This window comes from Microcaecilia unicolor, chromosome 8 (genome assembly GCF_901765095.1).
Source record: "Microcaecilia unicolor chromosome 8, aMicUni1.1, whole genome shotgun sequence".
NCBI classification, from domain to species: domain Eukaryota; kingdom Metazoa; phylum Chordata; class Amphibia; order Gymnophiona; family Siphonopidae; genus Microcaecilia; species Microcaecilia unicolor.
In genome coordinates this window covers 19,640,243-19,660,789 of record NC_044038.1, presented here as the reverse complement: position 1 = coordinate 19,660,789, position 20,547 = coordinate 19,640,243, and the positions used below count along the sequence as shown (strand labels likewise).

The 20,547-nt window shown below is 45.5% G+C and overlaps 1 protein-coding gene across 1 annotated transcript in view; it reads left to right on the top strand.

The window, feature by feature from the left end:
- Positions 1 to 20,547, top strand: part of LOC115475960 (lysosomal alpha-glucosidase-like) — a 178,873-nt gene that overhangs the window by 36,206 nt on the left and 122,120 nt on the right. Inside the window, 5 exon segments of the mRNA XM_030212050.1 lie at positions 2,708 to 2,782; positions 2,784 to 2,839; positions 5,543 to 5,694; positions 5,868 to 6,016; positions 8,708 to 8,849. Coding sequence (XP_030067910.1) covers positions 2,708 to 2,782; positions 2,784 to 2,839; positions 5,543 to 5,694; positions 5,868 to 6,016; positions 8,708 to 8,849 — 574 coding nt within the window.

The following is a 20,547-nucleotide window of genomic DNA, read 5'->3' as shown; positions in this document are numbered from 1 at the left end:
TATTTGAGATTCTACATGGAATGTTGCTATTCCACTAGCAACATTCCATGTAGAAGTCGGTCCTTGCAGATCACCAATGTGGCCGCGCAGGCTTCTGCTTCTGTGAGTCTGACGTCCTCGTCAGACTCACAGAAACAGAAGCCTGCGCAGCCTTCTACATGGAATGTTGCTAGCAACATTCCATGTAGAATCTCCAATAGTATCTATTTTATTTTTGTTACATTTGTACCCCGCGCTTTCCCACTCATGGCAGGCTCAATGCGGCTTACATGAGGCAATGGAGGGTTAAGTGACTTGCCCAGAGTCACAAGGAGCTGCCTGTGCCTGAAGTGGGAATCAAACTCAGTTCCTCAGTTCCCCAGGACCAAAGTCCACCACCCTAACCATTAGGCCACTCCTCCACTGTTGCTACTATTGAGATTCTATATGGAATGTTGCTATTCCACTAGCAACATTCCATGTAGAAGTCGGCCCTTGCAGATCACCAATGTGGCCGCGCAGGCTTCTGCTTCTGTGAGTCTGATGTCCTGCACGTACGTGCAGGACGTCAGACTCACAGAAACAGAAGCCTGCGCAGCCTTCTACATGGAATGTTGCTAGTGGAATAGCAACATTCCATGTAGAATCTCCAATAGTAGCAACATTCCATGTAGAATCTCCAATAGTATCTATTTTATTTTTGTTAAATTTGTACCCTGCGCTTTCCCACTCATGGCAGGCTCAATGCGGCTTACATGGGGCTATGGAGGGTTAAGTGACTTGCCCAGAGTCACAAGGAGCTACTACTACTACTTATTTCTATAGCGCTACAAGGCATAAGCAGCGCTGTACACCATACACAAATAAGACAGTCCCTGCTCAAAGAGCTTACACTCTAGATAAGACAGGCAGACAGACAGAACAATTAAGGGTAAGGGAATAAAGAGGTGAGGATAAAAGGACAGGGCAAGTGAGCAGTGGTTAGGAGTCAAAAGCAGTGGTAAAGAGGTGGGCTTTAAGTTTGGACTTGAAAATGGCCAAAGAGGGGGCTAGACGTACAGGCTCAGGAAGTCTATTCCAGGCGTGAGGTGCAGCAAGATAAAAGGAACGGAGTCTGAAATTAGCAGTAGAGGAGAAGGGGACAGATAAGAGAGATTTATCTACAGAACGGAGTACCCGGGGGGGGGGGGGGGGGGGGGGGGGTGTAGGGAGAGACAAGAGTGGATGCATCTACACCAGCGCAGGCCATTTTTCGGCGCACCTTAGTAAAAGGACCCCTGTGTTATAGTGTGTCCTTGTGAAAACACCGGTGCTCCTTTCTGGTTCACCACAGTGGTCAGTACTTACAGAACTGAGATGGGTTTTACACTGCGTTAGATTAATATATTTATTTCAAATACTGAACTGAGAAGTAAAATCAGACAGAAATGGCAACATACTAAAGTGTGGTACCATCAGCTGTTCATATGTGTTAATTAGCTCACATTAGTTCACATTAACAGCCCAGGCCAATGATATGCAAAAAAAGGTTTGACATAGGGGCCCTTTTCCTAACCTACGGTAAAAGAGGCCTGAGCTAGCACCAGCACGTGATTTAGGAAGTACTGCTGGGCTACCGCAGGGCACCGTCATTTCCGGCGCTACAAAAATTTATTTTTGTAGCGCCAGAGTGTACCTGACGGTAAGGTTACCAGCAGGTTAAGGTGGGAGCTCTTACCGCCACCTCAATGGGTACTGGTAAGGGCTTCTCCCCCCCCCCCCCCCCCCCCGAATTGGTTTACTTGCCGCACGGCCATTTCCTGCAGGAAAGCGAGACTTCCCTTTTATCAGGTGCGGTAAAAGGGGGCCTGCGCTAGCGTCAGCATGTGATTTAGGAAGTACCGCTGGGCTACCGCCATTTCTGGCACTACAAATATTTATTTATTTTTGTAGCGCCGGAGTGTACCTAGCGGTAATTGAGCAGCTTAGATAAAAGGGGGCCTCAGCGTGAGTGTAAAACATGCACAGATGCCAGCACCGGCCCCCTTTGGCTGCAGCTTGGTAAAAGTGGCCCTTTGAGCATGAGGATATATACCAACTGAAACCTGGTATAAATCCTAGCGCATAATGTAGGGTCGGATCCCCGGTATTCAGTTATACTGCGTTCATCTTTAGTGAATGTCCGACCCGCCCATGCCTGCCATGCCCCCTTTTGAGTTGCACGCTAAAAGATTTGCGCACAGATCTTTATAGGATACTGCGTATCAAAATGCACGTGCAAATCCAAATTGTTGCCAATTGATAATTGATCGGCACCTAATTATTGGCGCTAATTGGCTCATTAGCCAACTTGGTTACATGCACATCTCAAAATAGCATACAGTTTTGCATGTGGAAATTTGCATGCCATGTATGGAATCTGGGGGATACTGGATTGTGGTACATTAGTATAAACTGAGAACCAAACCGGTGTCTCTTCATTTCCTTGAAGCCGTGCTTCGGTGTCTCCTTGGTTATTGTAGACCTCTCATAGAACAGAGGAGTGGAACAGCTGCAACTTGCTCATTACAGAGAGACAAAAATGTTAGATGAAAAAACTTTACAGCTGTTCTGATGCAGCTGGACATTATCACCAGGGGAAGAAAGTGGTGGGGGGGATTGAGGGATTTCATGTTTTTGCATTCCTCTGCATCTTTATTGGTAAAATAACCTTCATATGCCACATGGTCCTATCTCTTTTGTCCACTAGTGCTTTGATTAAGCTTCGGAAGAAACGTCCCTTTGTGATTTCACGCTCCACGTTCCCAGCCAAGGCAGATACTCTGACACTGGCTAGGGGATAACAGGAGCCAGTGGAAGGACATGTACTGGTCTATCCCAGGTAGGATGTAAATTCAGGGGACACGTGCACACTGGAACGGTCACGTTTTATGGGGTCAATTTACCTGGCTAAAACTGGGTTCTAGCAGGGTCCAACTTTTAAAATACCATTCTCCTCTCTCTTGTACGTATTTGGGGATAAAGTATGATGCTCATAGAGGCAGCAGCAACCTGTATGTCAGCTCCTTTCAAATATTAAATCTGTTCAATATTTCCACTCCTACCCAGTTAAATTTGCGCAGGTAGAATTACTACCTCCAGATAAAACAGGGGCCAGGTTGTGGCGTTCCTGGGGTTGGCTTTTTAGATCTAGCCATGTAGTGCGATATTCAGTGCTACCCAGCTAAATCTGTGTGAACAAGTATCTGTTCTAAAATTCAAAAGTACCTTTGCCCGGTTATCTTTACAGCACATCTGGCTTTTAAATACCACTTCCCACTCCCGCGCATGTGTTTGGGAATAAAGTATGAAGCTCATACAGTGGTGGAAATAAGTATTTGATCCCTTGCTGATTTTGTAAGTTTGCCCACTGACAAAGACATGAGCAGCCCATAATTGAAGGATAGGTTATTGGTAACAGTGAGAGATAGCACATCACAAATTAAATCCGGAAAATCACATTGTGGAAAGTATATGAATTTATTTGCATTCTGCAGAGGGAAATAAGTATTTAATCCCTCTGGCAAACAAGACCTAATACTTGGTGGCAAAACCCTTGTTGGCAAGCACAGCGGTCAGACGTCTTCTGTAGTTGATGATGAGGTTTGCACACATGTCAGGAGGAATTTTGGTCCACTCCTCTTTGCAGATCATCTCTAAATCATTAAGAGTTCTGGGCTGTCGCTTGGCAACTCGCAGCTTCAGCTCCCTCCATAAGTTTTCAATGGGATTAAGGTCTGGTGACTGGCTAGGCCACTCCATGACCCTAATGTGCTTCTTCCTGAGCCACTCCTTTGTTGCCTTGGCTGTATGTTTTGGGTCATTGTCGTGCTGGAAGACCCAGCCACGACCCATTTTTAAGGCCCTGGCGGAGGGGAAGGAGGTTGTCACTCAGAATTGTACGGTACATTGCCCCATCCATTCTCCCATTGATGCGGTGAAGTAGTCCTGTGCCCTTAGCAGAGAAACACCCCCAAAACATAACATTTCCACCTCCATGCTTGACAGTGGGGACGGTGTTCTTTGGGTCATAGGCAGCATTTCTCTTCCTCCAAACACGGCGAGTTGAGTTCATGCCAAAGAGCTCAATTTTTGTCTCATCTGACCACAGCACCTTCTCCCAATCACTCTCGGCATCATCCAGGTGTTCACTGGCAACTTCAGACGGGCCGTCACATGTGCCTTCCGGAGCAGGGGGACCTTGCGGGCACTGCAGATTGCAATCCGTTATGTCGTAAGTAGTTACCAATGGTTTTCGTGGGTGACAGTGGTCCCAGCTGCCTTGAGATCATTGACAAGTTCCCCCCTTGTAGTTGTAGGCTGAGTTTCTAACCTTCCTCATGATCAAGGGATACCCCCACGAGGTTGAGATTTTGCGTGGAGCCCCAGATCTTTGTCGATTGACAGTCATTTTGTACTTCTTCCATTTTCTTACTATGGCACCAACAGTTGTCTCCTTCTCGCCCAGCGTCTTACTGATGGTTTTGTAGCCCATTCCAGCCTTGTTGCAGGTGTATAGTCTTGTCCCTGACATCCTTAGACAGCTCCTTGCTCTTGGCCATTTTGTAGAGGTTAGAGTCTGACTGATTCACTGAGTCTGTGGACAGGTGTCTTTCATACAGGTGACCATTGCCGACAGCTGTCTGTCATGCAGGTAACGAGTTGATTTGGAGGCATCTACCTGGTCTGTAGGGGCCAGATCTCTTACTGGTTGGTGGGGGATCAAATACTTATTTCCCTCTGCAGAAGCAAATAAATTCATATACTTTCCACAATGTGATTTTCCGGATTTAATTTGTGATGTGCTATCTCTCACTGTTACCAATAACCTACCCTTCAATTATGGGTCTGCTCATGGTCTTGTCAGTGGGCAAACTTACAAAATCAGCAAGGGATCAAATACTTATTTCCACCACTGTAGAGGCAGACAGCCTGTATGTCGGTTCCTATCAAATATTGTGCCTGACACACTTGGTATTTCTTCTCATCATCACAAACATCTGGTCACCTATAAAGGGTCATGGGACTTGATGTACCGTTTTCTGTGGCTGACGGTAAGGTCTCAGACCCAAAATGACATGCGCCAATTTTTATTTTTGTCGCACGTCCATTTTGGCAAAGATTTTAAAAAAAAGGCCTTTTTGTACAAGCGCGCTGAAAAATGGATCTGCGCTGCGCCCAAAACACACGCCTACATTAGTGCAGCCCATTTTCAGCGCACCTTAGTAAAAGGACCCCTAAATGAGGTAAACTTGAAAAGGTGATTGAAACCTAATGATAGAACTACCGTGAAACAGTATCAAAAATATACACATTTAACAGCACTGGCATTCAAAGTTCCGCTGAATTCTTAGCGTGCTCCAAGGTGATCTGGAGGGTGACCAGCTGTTTGTGTGTACAGTATGTCCCATGTTAGGTGCACACAAGCTATCTTCTGCAATCATTTGTGTGCCTACTCCCTGCCTTCCATCCCACAGCTGATAGATGAATTCTTAGCGTGCTCCAAGGTGATCTGGAGGGTGATCAGCTGTTTGTGCCCTTCTAGGGATGCTGAATTTTAATCTCTTTGGAATACCGCTGATTGGGGCAGATATCTGTGGGTTTTCGGGCCCCACAACAGAAGAGCTTTGCACTCGATGGATGCAACTTGGAGCTTTTTATCCTTTTGCAAGAAACCACAATATGGAGAAAGAAAAGGTAAGCGAAGGACCTGCCCTTTGCAAATACACTTAAAATAAGCAGCTTATTGTCTGGGTGACAGTAATAATGAAAGAAGCGTTTGATCTGTTGGACACGGCCCATCCTCTTTGCAGAGACGTTTTCTTGTTTCCTCTGCCCTGTAAACCTGATCTTTGTCTCTGGATTCTTAGGCCCAGGATCCAACCGTATTCAGCCCAAAAGTCCGAGCAGCCATGAAGGACGTACTACTGACACGATACTCTCTCCTGCCTTTCCTCTACACTCTGTTCCACAGAGCCCACCTCTTTGGAGAGACTGTTGTCCGACCTCTGTTTTTTGAGTAAGCAATGTTTCTGTGGAGTAGGTTCTTTCCAACAGATCCTGCACGGATAAATCCCTCATCACTGGCATTTATCACGGGGCGGCAAACACAAGACTCCTCCATTATATGGCAGCTTTTGATTTTATTTAGGTCTGCAATAGACCGAAGTGTATGAGCTGGAAAAGTGGTAACAGGATTCAAGAATGTTTGGGATAAGCACAAGAATCCCCTCATTGTACAGAGGGAAGAGAAAACCACAGATTAGCTGGGGTCTATGTCACCACTCCAGGAATATTAGATAGACCTTTCAATGCTTATTGCCATTAAAATCTATATTCTGTGCCTGTAGATTTTGCCTGGGTTTATGTCCCATGCATACGTTTTCCTTTTCAAAATTGTCCACCACTATAATATACCTGCAGCCTCTTCATCTACTTTTGATGCAGATGAAATTTCACTAGGAAATAATGTGCATACATTTGAAAATCCAGTGCACACATTTTTTTTTTCTTCTGCAGACCAAACCCGTCTCTGGGTACACCTTTTCGCAGTCCAGCTAAAAGTGCATGCAATATGGACCACCACACCTACCTGTTCCTTTAGATGGGGGGGGGGGCAGTAATTTTCAAGCAGCTAATTTAATCCTGGTACATGGCTTTGAAAATTGCCTTCCTCATAAATCAAAGGAAATAATTATTATACAGTGGCGTTTGTTTAGGGTAAACATAAGCTTTGCCTCTCTAAAGTCCTTAGCTTGGAGTCAAACACATTCCTCAGTGAATCCTACTATCTGTATAGGGGAGAAAGGGAAAAACTCCGAGCCTGAGATTCAAAATATTTATGTTCATGTTTATTACGGCTTGATATACTGACTTTCAAATTAAAATTAAAGTGGTTTACGATGATATCACAGCAGGGAGATGAAATGAAACTACAACTCCAAGATAGGACAGCCAAAAAGAAATATAGATAGGGGCTTGATGCTGCCAAAACAGAGACTGTGGTGAACCACCATACTACAACCCCCCACCCCCACTCCCAAAAAGACCATGGTGAAAAGAAAAGTGAGGGATGACCAAAATTTGAGGTAGGACAGTTCAGATGAATGTGGGCAAGGAAAGAATTCCAAAAGATGGTTAAAGCCCAACGAGCTGTCTATTTGCCAACATTCAGTGGAACTTACGCAGGTAATGGAGTTGGAGCAGTGTCTAGTGGTTAGTGCGGTGGCCTGAGAACCTGGAGAACTGGGTCTGATTCACACAAAAAAAGGAACTGTGAACCCAAGGCAAAATAGTAATCGAATTAAGTTCACACAAGTATATTCTCGATACAAGGATCTCAAATTAAATATAAATTTGTAAACAATGTATTAATACAAGAGAGAAAAATAATTGAATCTCAAAACTGGAAAAGGTAAATCATGTCATAGGCTGAAGAAAAACCCTCTGTGAGAGTTCAGATATCATAATTTCAAAATCAAAAATACAAAACCTACCTTGCTTTTAACTGTAGTCTTAAAGTTTAGATGGTTCTACCCGTTTCGCGATGTAGCTTCATCAGGACAGACAGACCATATTATAATGTAAACATTGGCAGCATTCAGCTCGCTGAAATCCCATCGTTGGACCATCTAAACTTTAAGACTACAGTTAAACACAAGATAAATTTTGTATTTTTGATTTTGAAATTTTGATATCTGATCTTTTACAAAGGGCTTTTTCAGCCTATGATGTGATTTACACTTTCTAGTTTTGAGATTCAATTATATCTCTAACGGGGTTCTAAGGCTTTTTCTCTCTCGTATTAATATATTGTTTAAGAATTTATATTTAATTTGAGATCTTTGAATCAGGAATATACTTGTGTGAACTGAACTGGGTTCAATTCCCACTCCAGCTCCTTGTGACTCTGGGCAAGTCTCTTAACCCTCCATTGCCCCAGCTACAAAATAAGTACCTGTATATAATATGTAAACCACTTTGAATGTAGTTGCAAAAACCACAGAAAAGCAGTATATCAAGTCCCCTTTCCCGTTCCCTATTTGAGATTCTATGTGGATTGTTGCTGGTGGAGGAGTAGCCTAGTGGTTAGTGCAGCAGACTTTGATCCTGGGTAACCATTCAGTTCCCACTGCAGCCCTGGGCAAGTCACTTAACCCTCCATTCCCCAGGTAAATAAATACTGTATATATTATGTAAACCGCTTTGAATGTAGTTGCAAAAACCACAGAAAGGTGGTATATCAAGTCCCATTTCCCTATTTGAGATTCTACATGGAATGTTGCTAGTGGAAGAGTAGCCTAGTGGTTAGTGCAGTGAACTTTGATCCTGGGGAACTGGGTTCAATTCCCACTGCAGCCCCTTGTGACTCTGGGCAAGTCTCTTAACCCTCCATTGCCCCAGGTACAAAATAAGTACCTGTATATAACATGTAAACCACTTTGATTGTAACCACAGAAAGCCGGTATATCAAATCCCACCCCCTTTCCCTCTCTCTAATGCCACAGCACTGTCTGGTTAGTGGTAATATTCAGTCCGCTAACCGGTTAAGTATCAGCTGGTGACTGCACATACGTGGACATTCAATGCCAGAGCCCAGACTTAAAACCGCTGACCACTGTGGACTGCATATCAGGCAGTCTGTGTGAGGAGAAATGAGACCTGCTTGGAAGAACAACAATCTCTTTAGATGTCTGATTTTTCTCGGCAGGTTTCCAGAAGATGTGGAAACGTACTCCGTCGATCGGCAGTTTCTATGGGGGAGGTCACTCTTGGTGACTCCTGTATTGGATGCAGGAATAGACTCGGTGACTGGCTATTTCCCAGAAGGAATGTGGTACGATTATTACACGGTAAGAGGTGTTAGGAAGGTGAAATGATTTCACATTTTCTCAGTGCTCACTGTTTTCCATTCTCCTGTTCTCTTTTCTTTGCCTCACTTCTTGCTTCTGTTCCACTAATGTTTGAAGCATTTGTGGAACGCAGAGACCAGTGATTAAAGCTACCTTCCTTAGCATCCCTCCGGACCGGCCCAGGATTGGACTGATGGGTTGTGCTCGCCTTCCAGCCGGTCCGGAGGGATTAAAGGAAAGCAAATTAGCAGGTAAGGTCTAATTTCTCCTTGGGCTCAATTTTCAAACATTTTAATCCAGTTTAGAGTGGGTTTCAGCTGGTTAAATTGTCATCTTTGAAAAGGTGGCTGTGTTTATCTGGCCAAATTCACAGGCTGCACACATTTAACCAGTCCAAAGGAGCCAGCTGTAAGTATTCCTGTGGCACTTCTTGAATATAACCAATTAGGGGGCTACATTTACTAAAGGCACTACTGCATTAATATGAGTTATTTGCCACAAATTCTGTGTTATGCATTGGGACCTATTTACTAATAGCATGTGCTAATGCCATTAATACAATTTAACGCAGTAGAATGCTTTAGTAAAGCTAATCCTCATTTTAGCTGTTAATCTAGATGCTACAATTAGCAATCCTAAATGTCCCCAGCCATCCCTCAGCTTCCCTCCCTCATGGCGTTTAGTCGATATTATTTAAAAGAAGGTCTTGAAGCTGAATTCCATTTCAATGCTCAGCCTTAAAAGAAAGTTCCCTTAGCCTCTTTTCCATCCTTCCTGATCAGCATCTGATAAAATAGAAATTTAGGGGCCCTTTTTCGAAAGGGTTGCCATGTGGCAACCTGGAACTACCACCTGCCCACAAAAAACACAGGAGTGGGAAGTAGACCAAGAACTGCAGAAACTGGGACAGGAGGGGTAGAGAGAGAAAACCTTTATTACAGATCGACACAGATCCGCGTTTCGGCCACAGGCCTGCCTCAGGAGTCTCTTTTGTGAGATGTTGAAAGGAATGCGTCTGAGAGATTGGGTGGTCTTGAAAAAGACCTGAAGGTGTGTGTGCAATCTCAAAAAGTACGTAATTTAGCTCTATCATCGGAGCTCAGACGGGAAAGCGCATACAGCTCTTACTGTAGATAGTGCAATAGTTCCACATCAAGTGTGCGCCATTTCTGATGCGCCGTAAAATATTTTTGTTTTTACCTTAGCGCTAACCTTGTGGTAATTGCTGCCCGGTTACTGCCAGGTTATCTCAGGAGCCCTTACCGACACCTCAGTGGGTGGCGACGTGCTCCCTGCTGCATGACCACGTGGTAAGAGTAATCTTACCGCATGGCCATTTTATTTTTAGGGCTTTTTACCTGCTGTGGTAAAAAGGGCCCCGGCGTGTGGGAAAAACGGCCCCCGCCGCTAATGCAGGGCCCTTTTTACTGCAGCTTGGTAAAGGACCCCCTAATGAGGGAGGGCTAATCTCCAGACCTCCCCAAAATTCAACCCCCAAACTGAGCCAGCAGGAGGACGCATGCTCCCCTCAGCAGCTTGGCATCTAACTTTCTGATAATGACGCTTTGTCTCAGAGCAACCCTGAATAGCAGGCTGACAGGAGAGAAGCATAAATCCTCCTGGCAGCTCAACTTGGGGGCGACTTCAAGATATGAGGGTCTGGAGAAAAGCAATTATATTTAAGACTCTTTCTAACTCGCCAGTCCAAGCACAGCTCATAGCCCATGGGCTTTGCGGAAGATAATGCATGATAATAGCATTATCGCCTGCTAAGTATTAGTAAATAGGAGTGTAAGGCTTTGTCTCTTTCCATGTCTATGAGACAGAATTTTAGTGCACGGAGTTTATATACAATCTCCCACCAGTGGCATCGAGGCAGTTCCTAGTTCAAACAAAACCATACCCTCTCTTTTCCCCCTCAGCTGTAGCCCGTCACAAGGAAGCAGAATATTTCTCAAAAAGTCAGGTGCTAACTATCTTAGGAAAAGTGAAGTAATCAGACTCATTCCTAACTTCCTTTTGGTAATGAATTTCATGAGGCCATCTGGTTATGAAAGACAATACACAAAAATAAATCTGAGATGCTCTGTTTACTGGATTAAAACAAATTGCACACTCAGAACACCTTCAATTGTTCCACAATAAAATAGCATCTTGGATTTAGGATTACTCTTTAATGGGCATTTGCTCCTGATTTGCCAACAGTAGGTTGTAAATCTATTTAATCCCAGGTACCGCTGTTCCAGATATTACTTTTACAGCATTCTGTCTAGACAAGTACATTGCGGGCCAAGAAAATGTTTCTCTAATCACAGACACATTTGTGTAAATGAGACCTCTACCCCTGTGCCTACAGCTGGATTTAAATTTTATTATCCTTCCTACTTGTCATAAAGCTTCTTTGGATGGGAATCACATTGTTCAAGTGAACCTCTAGAATACAGATATAGACTGAAGTAGAATGTTCACATTGCAAAGAGCACTAGCACACATTTCCAATATCAGAGTGCTGTGATTTTAAGTTATTTATCTCTGGATAAGATTACAATTCAAGCTTTGACGTGGCTATAAATATGCAGTTGATGGCCCTGTCACTTTGGAATCAGGGGTAAGAATGACCACGTGAAGTGGAGGAACACCAATCCCTACGAAAGTAGCAGGAAAAGACCGAAGAGTTAGGGTAAAGAGGATGGCCCTTCCAAAAACACGAGGGAGACTGGATGATCCTTGTACACATGTTTAAATACATCTAAAGACTCAACACGGCATCATGTTTTGGCGCTGGAGCACCTGCCTTAGTTGTTTTGAATTAAGAAGTATACTGACGGGCTCATTTTCAAAGCACTTAGCCTCCCAAAGTTCCATAGAAACCTATGGAACTTAGCCTCCCAAAGTGCTTTGAAAATATGCCTCTATATGTGTTAACTGTGTAAATTGAAATTCTGGCATAGCGCAGTCAAAATCGCAAGACAAGTCTTGGAAAAAAGCTCTCCGGTAAGACTGAAAGGTCTTGCAATTTTCATTGCACTGTCCCAGAACTTCAACTTCAGTTCACTGTGGAATCAGGCCAGTCCTGTCGGTGGCAGCCCCAAGGGCCACTGAAAGGAGAACTGGAGGTGATGCCAACATCTGCATTATTTTGTGCCCATCCAAGTTACAGGCCCCACCAAAAAATCAGTTTGGGCTATACCACTGGAGAGCACATGGTCTATAAGCCTAACTGAATAGGAGACCAAGATACCTAAACCATAGCCAATTATTTCTCCAACTCAAATCAAATATCTTTATATTCAAACTAGAGGATTCCATTGTAAAAATTCACTCTGTAGCCTTCCTCCTCATAATTTCATCATCAGTCCTTATTGTTTCAAAGTCATTCATGATCCCATTCATATTAACTCTTCATTTTTTAATAAAAATGTACTGTCTTTCATCAAAATAATCTTTACTTATTTTTTCCAGGAAACTGTTCACTAGATTCTGGCAGTCCTCCTCCTCTGCTCCCATCCTAAAAGAGAATATGGCATCAGCTTCTTAAAAACTCTCTTACATGACTCATTTCAGCCAATCCTGTACTAGGTTTTGTATTTCTTGGAAATTAGACTGTTTATTCAAAACTTAGAGCTGTGCTAGGCATGCATAATATTTTGTCGCTTGTGGATACCTAATTATTCAGAACGAACTAAGCCTTTTTACCAGAAATTGTTCGGCAAACAAGACAGACATCCATTCTCATTCAGAAATTAATGTACCTGGTTGTAAACAGGTTCTGGATACTTAAATTATACTTTCTTGATAACTAAGTGGTGCTGTCTATCAACTCCACACCAATTCCTCTCCTCATGATCAATAATTCTCCAACAAATCTCCGCAGTTTTATGTTGTTTAAAAGAACAGTGGCAACACCTCATTAAAAAACAAAAACATTTCAAGCAAAATAATGAATTGCAATTTTGATGGGCCGATGCTTAGAACTCCGGCACTATTGGCAAACAGCACAGGAACAACACCGGAAAGCAGCCCTCTAATTAGAAACTAATGCCATGCAAATTTTATGCACATTGTAAGAGAGGAATGTGTCGGGCGTATGAGACAAGAGTTTTGTGGTAAGCGGAGCTCTTGTGCGCATGGGCAGGCGATCACAGACAGCAAACTTCTTAGGAGACATCCACAGTTTTCAAGATCCACTTTCTTCCAGCAATGGGAAATCAGAAAGAAACCCCCTGGAAACGGAAGATAACGAGCTCGGGTCCCAGAAGGGATAACGACCAGGTTCGGGCAGTAATAATGATCGGCATTGGAAGAGACGTGGTGTTCACAAAATGATAACGTCTACACACAGACAAGCATCGGGTCTTGGCAGAGGTCGTGACTGTTTGGGAGAGAGGGCTTGGCCCAGCATCTGGGGCAGGTTTGGGATAAAATAAACGGGACTGCTGGAAGAACGAAAGACAAAACGTCAGCAGGGAGTGTTAAGAGCCAGTGCACTAACATCCTTAGTGAAATTGGCGTAACAGATGTTGTCTTGTCCTGGTTCCATGGCTTTTTAACAAGAAGATCTTAGGTTGAAACGAAGGGCTACGCATCTAACAGATGGGCACCTAGCCATGAAGTTCCATAAGAATCTCCCTCTCTCCAATTTTATTAATGTTTTATTGTGGTCACTTGGCTTTCAATTGGCTAAATTAGGTTTCAGATCTTAATATCACGGATGATATTAATGTAATGCTTCCAGTTACCCATGGTTGGGATGAGACACAGAAACAATTAAATGTTGTATTTTAACACCATTGAGATGGATTCTCAATTATAAACTTAAATAGAGAAAATACTAAATTTTTATTCGTGGCTCCCACTAATTATTATTATTTTGTTACATTTGTATCCCACATTTCTCCAGACCGTCAAGACGCTTGGGTTATGCTCGCCTACCAGCAGAGGGAGACTGAGAACACTAACTTCAAACTATGTACATATAACCTGTGCCTAGCCACCTGACGTCAGTATCTTCTCAGTCTCAGCAGAGGGTAGACAAGCAACCTGTGCAGCTTGTCCGGTCTGGTAGGATTCAGAGATTATTTAGAGCTTCTTTGGTCTGTTTTTCAGTTTTATCCTCTGTGCCTGGAAGACTTTAGTGTGCTGGGGTTGGTGGGTCCGGTGGGGCCTGCCATTGTCCCCTTTGGGGTGTCACACCCGGGTGGCCAGGTCCCTCCCCCTAACTGGCTCTCCCGTTTTGGGCAGCTTTGTGCCTCGGCTACAGTCCTGTGCTGCAGCCTTGAGTGCTAAGAACATGACCCTGGTGGTGGCTGCTCGTCGGGCCCTGTGGTTGCGGGGCTGGATGGCTGATGCTGCTTCTAAGGCAAAGCTGTGTTCGCTGCCGTTTAAAGGTTCTTTGCTTTTTGGGGAAGAGTTGGATAAGTTGGTGAGGGGTCTTGGTGATACTAAGGTTCCTCGTCTTCCGGAGCTTCGTCCTAAGGCTGCTAGGGGGTCCGCGGTGCGCGGACGGTTTCAGGAAGCTCGACGATATCGGCCTGGCAGGTCCTCCGGGGGGACTAGGGGTCGTTTTTTCCAAAGAACTCAGTCCTTTCGAGGTGGCCGCCGTGGGGGAGAGGTTCCTCGTCGGGAACGCCCGGAGCGTCCCGTCCTTCGCAATGATGGTGTGGGGGCCCAACCTCTGGTTCGCGTGGGGGCTCGTTTGCGCTTGTTTTACCAGAGGTGGGTCCAGATCACCTCAGATCAGTGGGTACTGCAGATTGTGCGAGACGGCTACGCGTTAGAGTTCGACGGTCCTCTGCCCGATTTCTTTCTCGTGTCCCCTTGTCATTCCAGGCGCAAGGCGAGAGCAGTGCGAGAGACCTTGGCGCGTCTGGTCGAGTTAGGAGCAGTAGTTCCGGTTCCTCCAGGAGAGCGAGGTACGGGTTTTTTCCATCTACTTCGTAGTTCCCAAAAAGGAGGATGCTTTTCGGCCCATTTTGGACCTCAAAAAGGTCAATGCGGCTCTGAAGGTTCCTTCCTTTCGAATGGAGACGCTGCGCTCGGTCATTGTAGCGGTTCAGGAAGGAGAGTTTCTGACGTCTTTAGATCTGACGGAGGCTTACTTGCACATCCCCATCCTAGAGGCACACCAGCGTTTTCTTCGCTTTGTGGTGTTGGGGAGACATTTTCAATTTTGTGCTCTGCCGTTCGGCCTGGCGACAGCGCCTCGCACCTTTTCCAAGGTCATGGTAGTGGTGGCGGCAGCGCTGCGTTTGCAGGGCATTTTGGTCCATCCGTACCTAGACGACTGGTTGATTCGAGCCAAATCAAAAGCAGAGAGCGAGGAGGTCACCGGTCGGTGGTGTCCTTTCTGCAGTCGCTCGGTTGGGTTGTCAATCTGGCCAAGAGTCACCTCGTTCCGTCGCAGTCCCTAGAATATTTGGGAGTCCGATTCGACACGAAGAGAGGCCGTGTGTTTTTGACAGCGCCTCGCATCTCCAAGCTACAGTCTCAGATCCGGCAGCTCCGAGCTCAGAGGGCGCCGTCGGCGCGGGAGTATCTTCGGGTGCTGGGTCTGATGGCGGCATCAATAGAGGTGGTACCTTGGGCCAGGGCCCACATGAGACCGTTACAGGTAGCGTTGTTGTCTCGCTGGTCTCCTCAGTTTCAGAGTTTGGAGGAGAGGCTCTCCCTGCCGGAGGTGGCTCGGGGCAGTCTTCGCTGGTGGCTCCTCTCTCCGAATCTAGCGAAGGGCATGCCGTTGGACACGCCAGACTGGGTGGTGCTGACCACGGATGCGAGTCTGTCAGGATGGGGGCGCATTGTCTGGGTCAGGTGGCCCAAGGGCGTTGGACGTTGGAGGAGGCGAGTTGGTCCATCAATCGCCTGGAGACGCGAGCTATTCGGTTGGCTCTTCGGGCCTTTCAGAGTCTTCTGGACGGCAAGGCAGTCAGGGTTCTTTCAGACAATGCCACGGCCGTCGCTTATGTAAATCGACAGGGGGAACAAAGAGTCCGGGGTTAGCGGTAGAGGCGACGGAGTTGCTGTCATGGGCAGAAGTTCATCTGCAGAGTCTGTCAGCGGGACACGTGGCAGGGGTGGACAACGTGAGTGCAGATTATCTGAGCAGGCATACGTTGGATCCCGGAGAGTGGGCTCTCCATCCCTCCGTGTTCGAGCAGATAGTGTTGCAGTGGGGTCGGCCAGTGTTGGATCTTATGGCGTCGGCCGACAATGCGCAGGTCCCTCGGTTCTTCAGTCGTCGAAGGGATGCTCGAGCCGAGGGCATCGACGCGTTGGTGCTTCCGTGGCCACCTCAGCAGCTGCTCTACGTGTTCCCCCGTGGCCGCTGGTGGGCCGCGTGGTACAGCGGATCGGTCGTCACTCGGGGTTAGTGGTTCTGATAGCGCCCAATTGGCCCCGGCGTCCGTGGTACGGAGATCTGATGCGGTTACTGGTGCAGGATCCGATTCCTTTGGGGCCTCGGGTGCGACTGGTTCAGGGGCCGATAGAGATGGCAGATCCCTCTCCGTTCTTGCTTACGGCTTGGCTCTTGAGAGGCACCGGTTGAGAAAGAAAGGGTTTTCACCCAGAGTGGTTGATACGATGTTGCGGTCTCGCAAGAGGTCTACTTCTTTGGCGTATGTGAGAGTGTGGCGCACCTTCGAGAACTGGTGTCAAGAGCGGGCTTATGTCCCTTTGCGTGCTTCGGTGGTGGAAGTTTTGGATTTTCTGCAGGATGGCTTGGAGAGGGGACTGTCGCTCTCTTCCCTGAAAGTGCAGGTTGCTGCCTTGTCTTGTTTTAGAGGTAAGATTCGGGGAGTTTCCTTGGCGGCTTCTCCTGATGTGGGGCGGTTCCTGAAGGCAGTGAAGTTGATTCGGCCGCCTCGTCGTCCGTTGGTTCCGCCTTGGGATTTAAATTGGTTCTGGAGGCATTGGTGGCACCTCCGTTTGAACCCGTGGCATCCATTACATGTAAGGATCTTACTTTGAAGGCGGTTTTTCTGGTGGCCATTTCTTCGGCGCGTAGGATTTCAGAGCTTCAGGCTCTGTCTTGCAGGGAGCCTTTTCTGTCATTTGCTAAGGAGAAAGTGACTTTACGGACGGTTCCTTCCTTTGTGCCTAAGGTGGTGTCGGCTTTTCATGTCAACCAGGTGATTTCCTTGCCTGTGTTGGGGGATCGCGCTAGGGACCTTACGCAACGTCGGCTGGCTAAGTTGGATGTACGGCGCGTTTTATGGACGTATTTGCGCAGAACGCAGGATTTTCGAGCATCGGATAGGTTGTTTGTGTTGTTTGGAGGTCCCAAAAAAGGGGCAGCAGCTTCCAAGGCTACTCTGGCTAGGTGGTTGAAGGAGACCATTGCGTCGGCGTACTTGTTGAAACGCCGTGCCGTGCCCTCGGTGCTTAAGGCTCATTCTACTCGGGGGGTAGCTGCTTCTGGGCGGAAAGTAGTTTTATTCCTCCGCAGGATATTTGTAAGGCAGCGGCGTGGTCTTCCATCCTTCCTTTGTGAAGCATTACAACTTGATGTTCGGGCAAAAGAGGATGCTCGGTTTGGAGCGGCTGTGTTGTCTTCTGCTTTTCGAGGGTCCCACCCTTAAGTTTCTACTGCTTTGGTACTTCCCAAGCGTCTTGACCGGTCTGGAGGGTTGAAGAGGAAGGTGAAATTAGGCCTTACCTGCTAATTTTCTTTCCTCTAGACCCTCCAGACCGGTCAAGAGCCCGCCCTGTGTATTATCAGAAGTGTATTCAGAAGTGATTTTGAGCCGTGTTCTGCTATGACTATTCTTTCAAGTTAGTGTGGTCGGAGAGAATTTCTTTGACTCTAAAACAGTACAGAGCGGGACGTTTGGACGTTCCGTCTGTGGAAGCACACTGTTGGTGTTTGACTATTGGTTTCCAGGTACAGGGGTTTTGTTCTCGTTTTCAGGTTTTTGGTTTTCTGCTTTGCTAAGCGGATACTGACGTCAGGTGGCTAGGCACAGGTTATATGTACATAGTTTGAAGTTAGTGTTCTCAGTCTCCCTCTGCTGGTAGGCGAGCATAACCCAAGCGTCTTGACCGGTCTGGAGGGTCTAGAGGAAAGAAAATTAGCAGGTAAGGCCTAATTTCACCTTTCCCACACATTTGCAGGCTCAATGTGGCTTACATAATACCGTGAAGGCATTCGCCAAATCCGGTACGGGATAGGTACAAAATGTTGTATTGGGATAGGGAAGATAAGATTCAATCAAGTTGGGTTGAGGTAAAAGAGTTTGTTAATGTCCCATACGATCTTTAATAGTGAGGTGTTGCAGGGTTGAGTCATTTAAGTTGGGTCATTCGGATATGCCCTTCCGAATAGGTGAGTCTTTAAGGACTTAGATAAGTTAGATAAGGATCATTACTTACTGGAACCAACAGCCCATATTTAGGGGTTCAAATTGATAATTTATTATCAGTGGAACATCTTGATAAAAAGATCCTTTTTTCTAATGAAGAAATTATGTTCCATTAGGAAATATTTTGATTTACCTAGGTTTGTTTTGATAGTGCAGGCTCTGTGTTGTCCCAGTTGGATTATAGTAACAGTGCCTATGTAGGCTATTTAAAACCCATATACAAGAAACTACAGACTATTCAAAATATGGCTGTCAGGCTTATCTTTGCTGTCCAAAAATCTGATAGGGTGATTCCTTTCTTTATTCAATTGCATTGGCTTCTGGTTGAGACCCGTGTAAGATTCAAAGTCTGTATATAGCCTTCAAATACTTTATGGCATAACCCCTGCGTATTTAATGGTTCCATTTTATCTCATGGGAATTTTGTGGTACTGATTCTGAAATCAAATGAAATTAAAATTTCCCTACTGTAAAAGGTATCAAATCCCTGCAACATGCCAACTCTTCATTATCATATCAAATGGTTTCAATTTGGAATTATCGTCCTAATAGAAGTCAGAGGTTTAACCGATTATCTTTTATTTGGAGGAGCAGGCAAAACTTTTTCTGTTTAGAGAATACTAGATTATTATTATTATTATTTTTTGTTAATAGGATGTTTTTATAAATCTTTTTAGCAGTATTTTGCACTTCCTGGGTTGTTCCCAGTCTCTTTTGTGTTGCCCATGTTGAGCTGTAAAAGTATCTGTGGGATACAAGAATTGGAAGTAAAGTTTAACTCGTGGATCTCTCTTCTTTTGCTGTCCACCACAGCAGGAATAGATCCGTTCTTCAACGCCACGGCAGTTTCATTTTGGCACACATCCGATACGCGTCTGAAAAATAATTTTTATTTTCAGACGCGTATTGGCTGCATGCCGAGTGGCATTTGATGCACGTAGGTCATTACCGCCCGGTTACCGTGTCTTTACCGCTAGGTCAATGGTGTGGTAAGGACAAAGACCCAAAATAGACGCACGTCCATTTTCAGCAGCAAAATTTTTAAAAAGGCATTTTTTGCAGGTGCGCTGAAAAATGATACTGCGCGTGCCCAAACACACATCCATACCACCGCAGGCCATTTTTCAGTGCGCTTTGTAAAAGGGCCCCTTACTTATCAAGGACAGTTCTGGATATTTAAATTATGCTCTTTACAACCAGATGAAATAAATTCCAAATTGGAATGGATGTCTCTAATTTAAAATACTAGTGCATGATTGGCTGAAATGAGTCATGTGACATAATAGTGTTTAAGAAGCTGATGCCATATTCTCTTTTAGGATGGGAGCAGAGAAGGAGGACTGCCAGAATGTAGTATACAGTTTCTTGATGCAGAAACCTATCGGAACTATTTATTTATTTACGGTTCATTTATATCCCACATTTTCCCACTCATGCAGGCACAATGTGGCGTACAGCAAGTTATGAAAATATACAATAAAGAGAATGACAGAAAAGACAAAGGATAAATGGGGGAGTAGTGAGTGGCAGAAAAACGAAGCAGGGTGGGGAGCATGAGGGGCACATCAATCAGCAGAATGGCTAGGGGAGTACGTTTTGGCGAAGAAGTAAGTCTTCAGCAGCTTCTTGAAGAGGCTGTGGTCCATTTGTGTTTTGAGGTGCTGCGGGAGAGCGTTCCAGGATTTAGGGCACCAGTAGCAGAAAGAAGAGGTGAAAATCCTCTTGTACTTGACTCCCTTACAGTTTGGGAAGTGTAAATGGAGATATGATCGTGCAGCAGCAGTGGCATTCCTGGGTGGGAGGTCGATCAAGGGGAGCATGTAGTCCGGCGCAAACCATATATGATTTTGTGGGTTAAGGAGCAGAGCTTAAAAGTAATACGCTCCTCTACAGGTAGCCAATGGAGTCTGAAGCGCAGAGACGCAGCATGTGCAAAACGACGTTCTCCAAGAATCAGTCTCGCGGCAGTGTTCTGGACAGTCTGAAACTTTTTCAGTAAAGAAGCCTTGCAGCCCACGTAAATTCCGCTACAGTAATCCAGGTGAGAGAGGACTAGCCAATGCACCAGTGTACGAAATAGATCTCTGGTAAGGAGGCATCGTATGCGTTGTAGCCGCCACATGGCATGAAACATTCTTTTGGAGACCAAATGTACATGATTATCCAGCTGGAGGTGCGTGTCCAGGTGCACTCCCAAAACCCGCAGACTGTTGGTAATCGGAAGAGAGTAGCCCTTTAAAGGAAGCATTGTATCGGATATTTGGACATGGGGGGACGAGAGTATGAGACATTGGGCTAGGGCTCTGAGCCTTGGAAGAGATAAGTAAAGATTATTTTGA